The following is a 16,416-nucleotide window of genomic DNA, read 5'->3' as shown; positions in this document are numbered from 1 at the left end:
CACTTTAAAAGGGATAAGCCTGCGTCGGTTAGTCTGTTTGTGTTGTTGTGTGACTTTGGTGTTTTTAAAGGTTAGTTAAGTCGCACAATAACACAAACTAACTAGAAGACCAGCAACTCGCCTGTGGTGAGAGGTTACAGTTCCTGTCAATGGAGCACAGATTAGGTTTAGTTTATTTTAGACATAAAACGTACATTGTTCCTTTATTTGTTCATTAACCTGTAACAATACTAATTCATAGTTAAGCCGCTCACAAACTCGACAAACCTGTAAATGAATATAAATCACCTGTAATTACTGAAGAGACGTGACAGGATAGAGAGAGAGAGATTTACTGCCACAAGACATTAGTCCGTACCGTGAGAGAGAGAGAGAGAGAGAGAGAGAGAGAGAGAGAGAGTCTGCCTCAAGGCACAAGCTGAACCTTTCCCTTGATGAACACACACTCACACACAGCTACCGATCAATAACACCTCACATGTGTGTTTGTGTAAATAGGTGTTTACATCACACATAAATAGCTGTTTACTTTACATGTAAACACCTATTTACAGCCTACTGTATTTAGCTGGACCTGTTCATAGAAGGCAGAAGGAGATGAGTGTGTTCAGAGTGATAAAGGTTGTGTGTGTGTGTGTGTGTGTGTGTGTGTGTGTGTGTGTGTGTGTGTTTTCCAAAGGGTAACTGTCCCAAAGTGAGCTCCATCAACGACCGCAGTGATTGGAAGACGGTGCGGAAAGCCTTGACTGTGATCGGCTTCAACGAGGTCGACGTGGAGGTGAGTCTCTCTGGGCGTTAGGAACGAGGTACTTCTGCAGCGTCGGTTAAAAACAGTAATTAACAGTTCTACACGTTTTTAGCAGACAGAGCTACGTAGTACGTGCTGTATGCATCGTATGCATCGTATGCACGGATCATCACACGTCACGATGAACACTGAAGAGGCTGTGTCTGTTGTGTCTTTGTGAGACGTGTGTGTTGTTATTATGTGGTGAGAACTTGTGTTGGAGTCTTCCTACATGCTTCGTGGGTCTGGGCTTTCTTCCAGAGCTTTTTATTTTAGTTTCTTAGATCTCACGCTTCTTCCAGAGCAGCAGTGAGTGTGTGCTGCTCTCCTCTCCTCTTCAATTCATGACCTCATTTTAATCAAACACACCTTTTATCTGCCAACTCGCTCATAAATTACAATCTTTATTGTGCTGCAGCCGCTCGTTACCTTTTGTTCTCTGCGTCTCCACCTCTTTGTCATAATTCAAACACAATATTCTTCTTTATTGTCCTTCCTTACCTCTCTGTAGGAGTTGCTCAACATTATTGCCAGTGTGCTCCACCTGGGCAACGTGCAGTACGGCGGGGAGGACGGCAACGCCTGCATCACGTCTGACACACAGATCAAGTACCTGGCCCGGGTAAGAAGCTGCACTCAGCAGCTGCATGAACGCTCCTAACCCCCCAAATCTTTCAATTTATGCTCCACGAGACGCATTAAAGAGACACAATACCCAGCATGCCCCTCTGCTGCCGTCTGTGTGTGTTTTATGTGATTCGTCCGCGGTCGTTGTGGAGCGTGCTGCTGACGTCGTTGTGCTCTCCTCAGTTGTTAGGAGTGAATGGGGCGGTGCTGACGGAGGCGCTCACACACAAGAAGATAATTGCCAAGGGGGAGGAGGTAGGTTTGGACACACACACACACACACACACACACACACACACACACACACACACACACACACACACACACACACACACACACACACACACACAGAGACACACACACACACACACACACTCTGGTTGTAGCGCGACAGAGTGTGTGAGATAAGCATTTGTATACAAAGCTCTTCCTGTCTGTGTAATGTCTGGGCTTGTTCATTCAGTGTAATTATATTGTAACTTGTCCCCTGTGTTGTTGTCTGTGTGTGTGTGTGTGTGTGTGTGTGTGTGTGTGTGTGTGTGTGTGTGTGTGTGTGTGTGTGTGTGTGTGTGTGTGTGTGTGTGTGTGTGTGTGTGTGTGTGTGTGTGTGTGTCTCTTCATCAGCTGATGAGCCCGCTGAACTTGGAGCAAGCGTCATCAGCTCGAGATGCTTTGTCCAAGGCTGTGTACGGACGCACCTTCACCTGGCTGGTTAACAAGATCAACGCTTCACTGACATACACGGTACACACACACACACACACACACACACACACCTCAGTGATCATCCCCTGGTTTGATTCGCTTCATCTTTTACATTAAATGAAACTAAACGCAGACTCTGCAGCGCGTTGACGTCTCTCGTTGTGCTGCAGCACAGCTCCACCTGGTGGACATTTACGAGACCACCAGAGGAACATAACTCAACTTTATACAGTTTGTTTAATACACATATTTAAGAACTGGTTGCCAGATAACTGTGGAGAAATACATATAATATAATAAAAAAATTAAATATATTGAAAATGAAATGAATATATGAATGAATGAATAGACTGGACAGACTGTAATTTGCTTTTGTCATTACAAATACTAATTATAGGTTTATTTATCATAGAATGTGATTCACAAAGTGCTTTACAAGAATAAAATGTTAATAAAATAAATATATTGTATGTACATACAAATATAACACTTCAGGATCCAAAACATTCAGAAACATTGAAAGCTTTCATAAGAACATCGATCTTATCTTTATTTACATTTATTAATGTTCTCAGTAATCATCAGGAGGCGGCGAGTAGACACAGCTGTATCTAAAACACACTTATTATTAGGGTTATTAAACCCTGATTGTTTTAAATGAAGTCTTCATTCAGTGCGGTCGAGTTCTCTCCTTCAGGTTTGTTGTGATTCTCCAACAGGACGACTCCTCCAAGCATTACTCCGTCATCGGCCTGCTGGACATCTACGGCTTCGAGGTCTTCCAGTACAACAGGTACAGAAAAATGAGTTCAGTTAAACCTTTAAACGTTTAAATCAAATGTTTGTTAGTTTATGATTTAGATGGTATATTCTAATGCTGTATTTTTTTAATCTATTTAAATGATTTTTATCTTAATTACACAGAAAACGAACCCACAGGTTGAATAAGAAACTTAAATAGAATCTTTGCACACGGTCGCCTTCCTGTAATTTTTCCGGAGCTTTCAGCTGCATCTCATGGCCTTCATCGGCTGCTAAAGGTTCCTCAGTTGGTTGTTGAAGCAAACAGAGTGAACTGCAGCTGAAAGCTCCGGAACTTCCCAGTAAGTGGACCCTTGAGCAGAGAATTGTTTTGTAGAGATGCACAGATACCGACACTATTAATCAGATGACTTAAATAGAATGTTAATGTGTGACCCATATTTATACGTGGGTTATGATTTATTGTGTAACAAAATAACATGAATTAGTCAGAAAACCAGTTCATGACCTCGTTTCCGTCGCTGTGTGTTGCAGCTTCGAGCAGTTCTGCATCAACTACTGTAACGAGAAGCTGCAGCAGCTCTTCATCGAGCTCACGCTCAAGTCAGAGCAGGAGGAGTACGAGGCTGAAGGCATCACGGTCAGTGACGGTTAAACCTGAAGTTAACCCTGAGTTACCCCTGAAGTTAAACCTGAAGTTAAACCTGAAGTTAAACCTGAAGTTAAACCTGAAGTTAAACCTGAAGTTAACCCTGAAGTTAACCCTGAAGTTAAACCTGAAGTTAACCCTGGAGTTAAACCTGAAGTTAACCCCGAGTTAAACCTGAAGTTAACCCCGAGTTAACCCCGAGTTAAACCTGAAGTTAAACCTGAAGTTAACCCTGAAGATAAACCGAAGTTAAACCTGAAGTTAAACCTGAAGTTAACCCCGAGTTAAACCTGAAGTTAAACCTGAAGTTAGACCCGAAGTTTACCCCGAGTTAAACCTGAAGTTAACCCCGAGTTAAACCTGAATTTAAACCTGAAGTTAACCCTGAAGTTACCCCTGAGTTAACCCCGAGTTAACCCCGAGTTAACCCCGAAGTTAACCCCGAAGTTAAACCTGAAGTTAAAGCTGAAGTTAACCCCGAGTTAAACCTGAAGCTAAACCTGAAGCTAAACCTGAATTTAACCCTGAAGTTAAACCTGAAGTTAAACCTGAAGTTAAACCCAAAGTTTACCCCGAGTTAAACCTGAATTTAAACCTGAAGTTAAACCTGAAGTTAAACCTGAAGTTAAACCTGAAGTTAACCCCGAGTTACCCCTGAGTTAACCCCAAAATTACCTGAGTTACCCCCTGAAGTTAACCCCGAAGTTAATCCAGAAGTTAACCCTGAAATTACCCCAGAAGTCACCTCGCTAACCCCAAATCCTGCTCCGTAGTGCTTCCTGTGGTCCTATTGGCCCTCTGTGCACCTCATTGTTTTTAACAAAGAGCTCCTAATGGGCTTGTGGTTGCAGTTGCGTTTTGATAATTGAATTCCTCGCTCTGCTGTGCGTACAACAGCGTCTTGTGTTCGCTCTGATGTCAATGCGTTGCTCAGAGAGCAGGTTGTGGGAGAAGCTCTCCCCTCAAAGAGTCCATTATCTCCTGACATCAGGACCGTGGGCCGCGCTCGCTGTCAACTCTGTGGAAATGATGTGTCTGTCAGTGCAAACACAACCCGACACTGCTGCACTCAGCGTGTGTGTGTGTGCACATACAAGTGGGTGTGTCAGGATTCCTGGCATTCTGCAGATGATTGACTTCACAGCCGTTAAATAACTTGGAAACAGTTGTAATTGTAACATGTTTATCAGCAAAGATTTATGTCTGAGGAGTGTTTTCTTTTCTGGGCATCAAAGTTCAGACGAACGGCTCCTCAAAGAGAAATTTAATTCTGTTCGTCATCATCCTTCTCTTCTCAGTGGGAGCCGGTGCAGTACTTCAACAACAAGATCATCTGTGACCTGGTGGAGGAGAAGTTCAAAGGCATCATCTCCATTCTGGTGAGGAGACGCTCCGGTTTCATTTAATACAGAAAGCTCACTGAGAAGCTGAGATAGTTTAGACATCTGAGAAGCTGGAATAAACTGTTTGGGGGGAAAAGGGGGGGAAGGCACTTCCAAAAACACTTGGCAGCTGATTGGATGAAGCATCTGTCAATCAGACTCTCACTGAAGCGAGTCGATGGACGAGTGAAAAGATCATTTCCGTCTAGAAAAGTCGTTGTTTTGCTCTTCTTTCAACGGAGAAATCCAGTTCTGACACAACTGATGCTGCTCTACGCCAACCTCTCACAAACACAACGAAGCCGATACATTTAAACTGAACCCCTGAATCTCGACGCACATCGTATCACCAGATCCATATTGTTCGCTCAGCCCTCCTCCACCCAGACATGAGAGCGATCAGTCTTCTCATCTAGAACTCCCAATAAGTCGCGAATGAGTTGATCTCTTGACTATGTTCTCCGTAACTCGGTGTCAGTTGACGTAAAACGATGTCGTCCTCCCGTCACAGGATGAGGAGTGTCTGCGACCCGGAGACGCCAGTGACCTCACCTTCCTGGAGAAGCTGGAGGACACCGTGGGAGGACACGCTCACTTCGTCACGTGAGTCTGATTCCCGTCTTTGTCCTGTAATAACGACGTTTGATCCCATACGTATTGAATACGTGTCCAGTCTATTTACGTGTGTGTGTGTGTGTGTGTGTGTGTGTGTGTGTGTGTGTGTGTGTGTGTTTCCCTGCAGTCACAAGCTGGGTGATACAAAGACCAGGAAGGTGATGGGCCGTGAGGAATTCAGACTGCTGCATTACGCTGGAGAGGTCAACTACAATGTGAACGGTGTGTGTATGTGTGTGTGTGTGTGTGGATGAAGCACAGCAGCAAAACCAGTGTGACGCTAAATACCATTTATTTATTTAATACCAGTGTTTCTGCACAGTTTCAGATAAAGATCAGCTCACACTGATATTATTAATGTTAGTAGAATTAGATTGCAGTTGTGGCTGCGTAGGATTGTTTCCATGTCATATGATCCAAACACAAGTCCAAAAGTTTATACATGTATTGAAAAATGTTTTTATCCAACAAAATATTCTGCTTCAATCCGTATTTGTTGGCATTTAGCATTTTAAAAACATTTTCACTGCAGTAAAAATATATATATATATGAATAAGGACATTACATGGTACTAAATTCTTAAAGAATATCATATTTTTCTGTATATATTTATTTATTTCTGTCATTTCCTCTTTTATTTTGTAAATCATTTATGTGTAAAACTCAAAACTTCCTGCAGATATTTCAAAATAAAAGCCTACCAGCAATGTGAGCAATTGAACTGCTGAGAGGCTTTTAATGTTAGAGAGTTCACATTCTTCTGAAGTAATCGAGACAACAGGGAAACTATTTGTCTCCGTTGAACAATAGAATCCGACTTTATTGAATAATGTGATTCTCAGGATTCCTGGACAAGAACAACGACCTGCTCTTCAGGAACCTAAAAGAAGTGAGTTTAAAAATGAGCGAGGACGACACGAAACTGTGTTTCACTGCACTGCAGCTGTGTGGTACATCTGTGTAAAGTTCAGCACTGAGTTTAAATAAGTGTGTGTGTGTGTGTGTGTGTGTGTGTGTGTGTGTGTGTGTGTGTGTGTGTGTGTGTGTGTGTGTGTGTGTGTGTGTGTTCAGGTTATGTGCATGTCGGAGAACAAGATCCTGAACCAGTGTTTTGACAGAGAGGAGCTGAGTGACAAGAAACGTCCAGAGACGGTGAGACACCTTGTTGTTGTTGTTTGTGTGTCTTTATTTTCTTCACTCTCTCATAAATCACACGCTCATAAATCATAAATCACACGCTCATGCATCGCGACATACTTTCCCAGAGTAAAACACAAACAGTGGTGTGTTTCCTCTCTGCTGTGGAGTGGGCGGTCTGATGGGGATTCTCTGCCGCCTCCCACTCTCTGAAGGAATGCCCTGACACTTGTATGCCCTTCACACACACACACACACACACACACACACACACACACACACACACACTCTTGAACAGGGCACTGTCACAGGCTGGCCTGTCAGATTCCTCCACACTGGTGCCAGTCACAGTCGAGCTCTTCTTCGCTCTCCATCTCTAGCCGGCGGGATTCGATTTTCGACGTTCCCTCTCCTCCTCATCTCCTCATCTCCTACCTGCTTCTCATCCTTCATCCTCTTCACCTTCATCCTCTTCACCTTCATCTCTTCCTGACTGTGTTTTTGTTGTCTGCCCCTCCAGGCGGCCGCCCAGTTCAAAGCCAGTCTGGCGAAGCTCATGGAGATCCTGATGTCGAAGGAGCCGTCGTACGTCCGCTGCATCAAACCCAACGACTCCAAGCAAGCAGGTATCCGCTCTGCTTCATGTCTTCTTCTCTTGGTTCTATTAGTGTCCTGAAACAGACTTATCGTAGTGAACTACGATCACGAGAGTGTAAAAAACGGTCAAAAACAGCTAAATTCAGACCCCAGAAACCCAGGAACAGAAACTTTTCATGACTTTCTCGTCGGTTTTCTAAATCCAGGAGCTTCTGCCATCGAATCATTTATCAGAAACGTTTATTTTCTCTTTGCTCATGAATAAATCTACTTCAATGGATGCGATGCTGATGACAATATGGTGACGCTCTCAAGTATTATTGCTGAATTGCAAGTTGTCGATCAGGTCACTTACTGGTTGATTAATACACGACGAGCTGTGACGTGTGTGATGACCTTCATCCAACCTTGAGAAGTGAAGCCATGTGGATAAAGATCAGACATTTCTTTAATCTCAGAGAACTTCTTAGTTTTATTTTTCACAAATTTATGACTTCATAATCTTCGGAAAAATTCTAGTTTTCTTCTAGTAAATTTACCATTTTAATCTTTTTTTTTATTATTTTTTATTCTGTATAATGGTTTTAATACGCCGTCGCAGAAGAAAGGTTTATGGTCCGATATTAAATATTTCAGGTTTTACATCCCGTACGGTTTGGTGCTGCTGTCGTCGTTTAGATCTCATCAGCAAACTGAATATACGATGAAATGTAATCACTGCTAAATACTTTTTAAGGTTAAATTTAAATATCACAAAATTGTTACATCAGTAACATTTTCTTACTTAAATTAATTTATGTGTTTGGAAATTTCAATTTCAAGTGTCTGACGTTAAAGAAACCAGCGTTGCTTCAATTCTATCAGTTAAATTGTGATGAAATATTCCAGCTCATGAAGTGGATTAACCTCCAGGCTGCTGAAGAGGATTCTTCATCTTGTATTTTACGCTCATCAGAGCTCCGATAGATTATCTCTACATATCATTCATTATCTTTTGTAGCCCAAATGTTCAAGTTTGAACTTTTCATCTTGAATTTTTGTGTCTGAATTTGACCGAAACAAACTCTAATGTAAGATTTTCTTAATGAGCTGTTTGACATTCTTTATCTCAAATGGTGGCTCTTATTTGTTCTCATAGTTTTCACTGGTTCCACTTTCATGGAACCGTTCTTGTAAACACGCAGTTGAAGCAGCTTAGCGGCTACAAAACGAGCTAATATTGTCCCAGAAAGCTGGAGTTAATCTTCAGCTTTCTCTAATTCCAACCAAAACAGTTTGTTTTGAGCCACAGTGTGAGTCTCCGTGTGCTCGCCAGTACATCGGGCCGGCCTTTGTTTCCCCCCCACAGTCGACCTTTTGTTTCTCTGTGCTGTGTCACTCCTACTTCTGTTGTTCAGCATTTACTGGTTTTCTCCGGTTCATTTTGTCCTTTTTCATGCGTTTCTCTGCTTCTGTCTCCGCCTCTCGTTCCGTCTCAGGTCGATTTGACGATGTCCTGATCCGCCACCAGGTCAAGTACCTGGGTCTGATGGAGAACCTGAGGGTGAGGAGAGCCGGCTTCGCTTACAGGCGGCGCTACGAGGTCTTCCTGCAGAGGTGATCAGATGCTTTTATTTTGTACCAAGAGCATAATCAAGTAGATGACACAGCGAGAAGTGAAGGACTCGCAGGGTTCATTTCCTACAAAGAAGCCCTGATTTGGGGGCAGATTTGTGAATGAATGAGTGAAATATTCTTGTGTTTCTGTGTGTTCAGGTACAAGTCTCTGTGTCCAGACACGTGGCCCAACTGGGAGGGGAAGCTGTCTGATGGAGTGGCCACGCTGGTCAAACACCTGGGATACAAGCCGGAGGAGTACAAACTGGGCAGGTCAGCAACACACAAACCATCATCTAGTACAAGCTTAACGTCACTGTGAGGAACTTTTACCTGGTCCTGAACCAGTCTCAGTGTAGTCCTGATCCTCTATCAGACCTCCATCAGTAAAGAGACCATCAGAGAGAAGATGGTCTGTTTCTATAGAGTTATTCTTAAAGCTCGTCATCGGAGCCACCGGGTCGGATTCTGGTGAAACCAGATGAACTCATGCAGGTTCACCAGAACCTCCTTCAGCTCAGACTCCAGCAGAGACCCGGTCCACCGTGGACAGACCCAGATCCGGCTTCACCTGCAGCCTTGGACCTGCTGCAGTAAGAGGTTTTCTAAAGGGAGTCTGGTGCTCAGGAGCATCACCGTCCACAGGAAGCGCCAAAATCAACACAAAATAAAAGTTCCTCGTAGCAGCTTTGAGGAGTAGCGATGAACGTCTTGTTAAACATGCATCCCTCTGCTTTTTCTTGAGCCTGAACTGAACTTTAAAGTATATTTATGATTAAACACGTTTGACCTTTCACTCAATCTTTTAGATCCAAAATCTTCATCCGATTCCCAAAGACCTTGTTTGCCACCGAGGAAGCACTAGAGACCAGGAAACACAGTCTTGGTGAGAGTCGCTGACACTACTGACGATTTGTGCCGAATACTTTCATTATCGCCGCGAATTTAAACCGTTTATCTCGTGTTTTTTCTTGTTTGTTTTTTCCCACCAACAGCCACCAAGCTGCAGGCCGGATGGAGAGGCTACAGCCAAAAGTCCAAATTCCAAAAACTCAGAACCTCAGGTGAGGAAACGTACTCGCATCTCCGCTGTGATCGTTAAGCTTCTTCTCCTGCTAATGTCATTTGAAGGTTCACCTGCAACCGTTCCTCCGTACGTTGACCCGTATTTTTTTGTGTAAACGTGCAGCTATCGCCGTCCAGGCGTGGTGGAGAGGGATCCTGGCCAGGAGGAGAGCGCAGCGCAGGCGACAAGCTGCCGATACTATCCGCAGGTACGAGACCAGCAGACGGCACAAACACGGTGTGATTGATTTACCTTCATGACATGAGCTAAAGTATGACTCCTTCTCCTCAACCCTACAGGTTCGTCAAAGGCTTCAAAAACCGCCACAGAGAGCGCTGTCCGGAGAACGAGTACTTCCTGGATTACGTGCGCTTCTCGTTCCTCATGAAGCTGCGCAGGAACCTGCCCAAGAACGTCCTGGACAAGAGCTGGCCGACTCCTCCGGCTGCCCTCACCGAGGTGAGACGACGCAACGCACACGGTTCTGCGCAGGCGCCTCTTGTCACCAACATTACTGATGCTCAACACTGTAAAGTGAATTCTTTCGTCTGTCTGTGTCTTTTAGGCTTCAGAGCAGTTGCGTAAGCTGTGCATGCAGAACATGGTGTGGAGCTACTGCAAGAAGATCAGTCCTGAGTGGAAGCACCAGGTGAGTTTAGTCTCCTCATGACCCGACTCTCAGGGCTGCAGCTTCTCTCTTCTACGTCACCGTTATTATCAACTCTTGTTATCTGAACAGATGGAGCAGAAGATGATCGCCAGCGAGCTCTTCAAGGACAAGAAGGACAACTACCCACAGAGCGTGCCCAAACTGTTCGTCAGCACCAGACTCAGTGAGACACTTTTTAAAATCCGTACAGGCTTTTCATGTTGCTCTCTGTGTGAAAAGATCTCAGCAGTGTGGTCTCCTCTTTGTTCAGATGGAGAGGACATCAACCCCAAGGTGGTGCAGGCTCTGGGCAGTGAGAAGATGAAGGTGAGTCCAGCACAGTCACACAGAAGTCACAAAGGGTTTGAAAAGAGAGTTTCTGACCGGCGTCGTTCTTCTGATCCGCAGTACGCAGTGCCGGTCACCAAGTACGACAGGAAAGGCTACAAGGCTCGGCCCCGCCAGCTGCTGCTCACCTCCAGCAGCGCCGTCATCGTGGAGGAGGCCAAACTCAAGCAGCGCATCGACTACGGAGCTCTGAAAGGTCAGAGGTCAACAGACGGTCGGGGTCGTTTCTTTCGGGTGTTGGCGCTCGTTCACGGAGTTACTTTTGTGTCTTTGTTATTCCGGCCGAGAGCAAAACTTCCCACACAATTTAAATAAAGTTAAAAACATTTGTGATTAAAAGTGTAACCCCAAAACCCGCCGGCGGGATTGGAAAGCATGTTTTCTTGTAAAGATTTGCCCAAAATTAACCGTTTATCAACAGCCAGAAACTTAAAAAATAGCAACGTTATCGTCAGATTTTCATCTTTCCGACGAACGCTTCCATCAGAAAAAGAGACAAAATTGAAGCTTTAAATTGTGATATTTAATTTAAAAAAACAACTTTATTCTACATTTAGATTTCATTCCATAAAAAAAGTTTGCTCGAATAAAATCCTGTGAAAAAACATTGAATTCTGAGCTCCTCTGTGCAACTATGAAGTTCACCGTTGTTGGTCTCAGACAAGTCAGTCACGTGACAAAAACTCTGCACTTGTGGACACTTGGAAAAATATTAGATATAGATTCCATTGTTTCCAATTTCTTCTTTTTCTATGATTTATGTCATTATAACTGTTATTCTGCACACAAGACATGTTTGAGTTCTCTCTACTTCTAGCTAGGATTGTTCTGTTTCCATAGAGGACTTTTGTATTGAAGTGAAGAACGAGGCCACAGTGGCTCATTCAGTCTGTCCGTCTCCTGCAGGTATCTCAGTGAGCTCTCTCAGCGACGGCTTGTTTGTTCTGCACGTGCCCAGTGACGACAACAAACAGAAGGTAAAAACACAACGACTCCACGTCAATCAACCGAATCATCTCATGTGGTTTTTATACGTTTGTGTGAACGTGTTTGATGGATTCTTCTCAGGGAGACGTGGTTCTGCAGAGCGACCATGTGATCGAGACCTTGACCAAGATAGCGATCTGTTCCGACAAAGTAAACACCATCAACATCAACCAGGGAAGGTGAGGATCAGAGGGTCACTTATAGTCAACTTTTACCTGGTCCTGAACCAGTCCCAGTGTAGTCCTGATCCTCTATCAGACCTCCATCAGTAAAGAGACCATCAGAGAGAAGATGGTCTGTTTCTACAGAGTAACATGAGAGGTTTTCTAAAGGGAGTCTGGTGCTCAGAGACACTACCACTTTAGTCCACAGGGGGCGCCAGAATCAACACAACATGAAAGTTCCTTGTAGTAACTTTAAGGAAAGCCTTTTTATTGTGTGCGTGTCCTCACATAACGCTAACGTCAGTATGTAAATGAACCTCTCCTCCTACACACTGTCTAACCTTCGCTCTGCTCCTCCTCCAGCATAACGTTTACGGTGGGTCAGGGGAAAGAAGGCACCATTGACTTCACGCCCGGATCAGAACTGCTGGTGGCCAAAGCTAAGAACGGACACCTCTCTGTGGTGAGTGCTGAAATCTTTTTAGTCTTTCAGAGCGACGTCGTTCGAAGAAACAGAGTGTTATATTTCTATATGTGTTAACGGGTGAGTTAAAATGGATGAGAGAAAAACGTAAGTATAAAGCTCAATAGAGCCTCTTCTGCTGGGAACGATAACATGAGACTGTAACAGTATGCCTATTAATATTAATTTACCCTATCAATCAAGACATCCGTGCTGTTCACAGTATATGTTGTTGTTGTTGTTGTTGTTGTTGTTGTTGTTGTTATTGTGGTCCTCTGACGTGATGTTTTTCTCCTCTAAATGTCTTCAGACGGCTCCCAGACTGAACTCCAGATGATGGACTCCCATCCTCCAATCACATGACAGCAGACCCCGCTCTGCCTAAGCCAATCAGACGCCAGCTTGTCACCTCATTGGTGGCATGTGCTTCCAATAAAAAAAAGAAAATAAAAAAAAAAAGAAATCTAGCTAATCTAATTGATATATTTATGTTTATATATTATATTTTTTGGGGGGGGGTTAATACTGTTTGAATATTCAAATTTTATATATGAGGCCAAGGAATAACAAATATTTTTGGTGCACTTTTCTTGCACCGCGTGTGTTTATTGTGCTTTTATTTGGGAAAATGACCAAGAAAACAATGAGGGACGAGTGAGTCAAGAGTCGATGTTGTTGATGAAAATCAGGGTTAGTTGTTGCCTGTTGCCTCGTTTTTTTTTTTGTTTTTTTTTTACTGTTTTCTGCTCAATTTACAGGATTAATTGCTGACACGGCGTTTTCTAACTGGGGTGGACGGTTATTGTTGTTGAAGGCTGATGGTATGTAGGAGAGCTGTTTAGAGGTGGATGAGGAAGTGTCCGGATGTGGCGCACTAAAAAGCAGAATAAACAGTTGGATGTACTACTGAATATAATACACAAATCTATGTGTGCAGTGTTTGAATCAGAGCTCGTCGTGACGGATTCACTACGTAAAAAACAGAGAAATCGAGAGAAAGATGAAAGAACGCAGCGGTTTATTTGCCTTGATGCCGCTGCTCGTGCCTTTTTGAATGAGTGGAGTTAAGTGTAGATGGTAAAACCCCGTCATGCTCTTGACTGGAGGCTTCTTTCCTTTTGTTGAGAACCACATGACCTGCTGGGACCTTAAAGGCCCCCCCAGCATCTGTCTCTGTAGTCGGGTACATTTCCTCTCTGAAGTGGGGCTTTGGCTGAACTGGTCTGATAGCTTCATGGGATTTATGTGTGTTAGTATAGAGCGTAAAGTACGTCTTCTTCCGGGAACTTATTTCATGAAATGAAAAATATGTTCCATAGTCAACGATGAAATATTTTTTGTTTTTGAACTGTGCCATGAATGACTTCGCCTCTCTACTCAATAAATCTCTCCATTTCTACAATTCTGTCTTTGAAACAGCATTTAGACCAAATTTGTAAAACTAAATCCATTTTATTGAACTTTGAAATCTGGGTTTAGCTCAAAACGGTAGCTTAAGATTGAAGCTAATAATAGCTACGTATTGTCTCGATGTTAGCGATGTTTAAACGTGACGTTTTAAAAGAAATAGTTTGACAATTTTGGAAAAGAATAATTTTCTTGCTTAGACTTAGATGAGAAGATTGATATCACTCTCATTGTCTTTATGCTAACTATGAAGCTTCAGCCAGGAGACTGCTAACTTAGCTTAGCTTAGGGGGAAACCGCTAGCTTGACTCTGTCCAACGGTCTACAAAGGCTAGCCGTTTCCAGTTGTTATGCTAAGCTAAGTTAAGTGAAACTGCAGTTAGACCACATTGTAAAACTGAAGCTCACAATTTGATGCCTTGTTATTGAATGTTTGGTGTATTTCAAATCTGGGTTTGTTGGCGATGTTTAAAACTTGACGTTTTAGAAGCAATAGTTTTAGAGCGCTTAGAGTTAAATGAAAAGACTGATACTACTCTCATTGTCTTTATGCTAACTTTGACGCAACAGCCAGGAGACTGCTAGCTTAGCTTAGGGGGAAACCGCTAGCTTGACTCTGTCCAACGGTCTACAAAGGCTTTATGCTAAGCTAACTGGCTCTAATGCACAGACATGAAAGTCTTATCGGCGATACAAGTCACGTAAAAGTCAAACTTTTTCCTTTAGTGCCGGAAAATACAAACATTCAGAATCTTTCCCATAATTTTATCCTTTTCAGGGTAGAAAACGCATCTAAATCGTCACGCAACACTAAAATAAATCATGACAACAGTAGAATATTTAGGCAAATATCACACCAGTTCAGATTAACGGCCTCCTTTAGAACAATTCTATCTTAAATATCTCTAACTTTGACCAAAGACTGAATCCTAAAAAAGATTGTGTCATTGAAAAGGAGCTCCAAAATGTTTTTTATTTTATTTTTATTGTTCTTTTTGTTCTCGCTTAATGACTTAACTTCTTCTCTGGGTTTGTGAGGCGGTTGCAATACTCCCCGTCAGGACACACTAGCCAAAGATCCCATTGATTTCTAGTGATTCTGTTTGTATGATTTATATGATATTATTGTGTCAGTTCTGAATGTGTTGTTGTTTTCAGGAGGGAGATCTATATGTACAGTTTGTGTTCTGTTATAAAACGAGAGTCAAACCAAGTGAGGTTTTGATGATGTGAAACATTTTTGGGAGGAAAAACGGCTTCTAATTATTGTTTTTGTCGACACAAACTTGTTCACGTGCCTTGTCGGACAGCAATACAACAGATATATTTTGTGGAGAGAAAATACGTCCTCGCCAGTTTTTTTCCCAGCAGCACCTAAAGGTTTCCTCCCTCTGTTTGTGTGTATAAAGCTTTATTCAAAACCAAAAAGTTTGTCCGTTGATTTTACAGATGCACTCCTGTTATCAGACTTACTGTATGCACCAAACCAATGTAGAGTTATACCAACACACTAAAATATGAGATACTAAAGATTTGAGAAATAAATTTTAAAAAAAGTAAAAGACTTTGCTTGTTTATTTGTGTGTGTGTGTGTGTGTGTGTGTGTGTGTGTGTGTGTGTGTGTGTGTGTGTGTGTGTGTGTGTGTGTGTGTGTGTGTGTGTGTGTGTGTGTGTGTCAACTTTTGATTTCTACGTTTACAAGCACCAAATATTACGATGTTTGTCCAGACGATATTCCTAATAAGCTGTTTACATGGCTAATTAAAATGAATATTCCCATTTACATGGGACATTGTGCACATTCACCTTTTTAAAATAAAATCAGGTCACCAGAAACACAGCTCCAACTATATGCAGCCTTTAGTGTCCTTAAAAAAGTAGTTTAAGATTGAAGCTACTAATAGCTAAAAATTGTCTAGATGTTTAAACGTGATGTTTTTAAAGGAATAGTTGATATATGAGATGAAAATATTGATACCACTCTCAATGTCTTTATGCTAACAAGCTACAGCCAGGAGACTGCTAGCTTGGCTCTGTCCATCGGTCTACAAAGGCGTTATGCTAAGCTAAGCTATGCTAACTGTCTCCTAGCTGTAGCTTGACTTTTAACACACAGATATGAAACAGAGGTTGTCTGCCCATTCACAAAAAAATTTAATTTATTGCAGGTTTGACGAAAGGGTTTATTGCAAAGTATCAGTACTTTTCCTTGAGTCTGAGTAATTCTTCCACCAGTGTCCACCAGTATAGAGTATACAGTGGCCTAAAGCGGCCACTAGGTGTCGCCCTCGGTGCGAACATCTCGCTCACTGGTTGTTTTCTCTCCACCGGACCATGTGCTCTCCTGAACTTCTAGGAACTACACGTTTGGTTATGAAGCTGGAAGTAAACAGCTGAGTCACCTCTCAGGACAAACGGGATGATTTATACCCGCTTATACAAGCCCTGTAGACATGTTTTTTTGTTTTTAAGTT

General features: G+C 42.7%; 1 protein-coding gene across 1 annotated transcript in view; it reads left to right on the top strand.

The window, feature by feature from the left end:
- The window catches only part of LOC306701592 (unconventional myosin-Ic-like), a 52,560-nt gene extending 37,075 nt beyond the window's left edge, over positions 1-15,485 (top strand). The window contains exons 7-32 of the mRNA XM_079166948.1: positions 680-778; positions 1,299-1,409; positions 1,598-1,669; positions 2,039-2,158; positions 2,839-2,912; positions 3,416-3,521; positions 4,829-4,909; positions 5,424-5,515; positions 5,655-5,749; positions 6,371-6,417; positions 6,600-6,680; positions 7,186-7,291; positions 8,741-8,858; positions 9,018-9,131; positions 9,668-9,744; positions 9,854-9,922; positions 10,048-10,132; positions 10,224-10,383; positions 10,490-10,573; positions 10,664-10,757; positions 10,845-10,900; positions 10,982-11,117; positions 11,828-11,898; positions 11,990-12,087; positions 12,436-12,535; positions 12,846-15,485. Of these exons, the coding sequence (XP_079023074.1) occupies positions 680-778; positions 1,299-1,409; positions 1,598-1,669; positions 2,039-2,158; positions 2,839-2,912; positions 3,416-3,521; positions 4,829-4,909; positions 5,424-5,515; positions 5,655-5,749; positions 6,371-6,417; positions 6,600-6,680; positions 7,186-7,291; positions 8,741-8,858; positions 9,018-9,131; positions 9,668-9,744; positions 9,854-9,922; positions 10,048-10,132; positions 10,224-10,383; positions 10,490-10,573; positions 10,664-10,757; positions 10,845-10,900; positions 10,982-11,117; positions 11,828-11,898; positions 11,990-12,087; positions 12,436-12,535; positions 12,846-12,872 (2,373 nt within the window). The 3' untranslated portion in view covers positions 12,873-15,485. The remainder of the gene's footprint in view (positions 1-679; positions 779-1,298; positions 1,410-1,597; positions 1,670-2,038; positions 2,159-2,838; positions 2,913-3,415; positions 3,522-4,828; positions 4,910-5,423; positions 5,516-5,654; positions 5,750-6,370; positions 6,418-6,599; positions 6,681-7,185; positions 7,292-8,740; positions 8,859-9,017; positions 9,132-9,667; positions 9,745-9,853; positions 9,923-10,047; positions 10,133-10,223; positions 10,384-10,489; positions 10,574-10,663; positions 10,758-10,844; positions 10,901-10,981; positions 11,118-11,827; positions 11,899-11,989; positions 12,088-12,435; positions 12,536-12,845) is intronic.
- Positions 15,486-16,416: the final 931 nt, after the last annotated feature.

This window comes from Pholis gunnellus, assembly GCF_910591455.1.
Source record: "Pholis gunnellus genome assembly, chromosome: 9".
In the NCBI taxonomy this organism is placed as follows: domain Eukaryota; kingdom Metazoa; phylum Chordata; class Actinopteri; order Perciformes; family Pholidae; genus Pholis; species Pholis gunnellus.
Note: the sequence above shows the minus strand (reverse complement) of the source record. Positions and strands in the feature narration are given on the sequence as shown.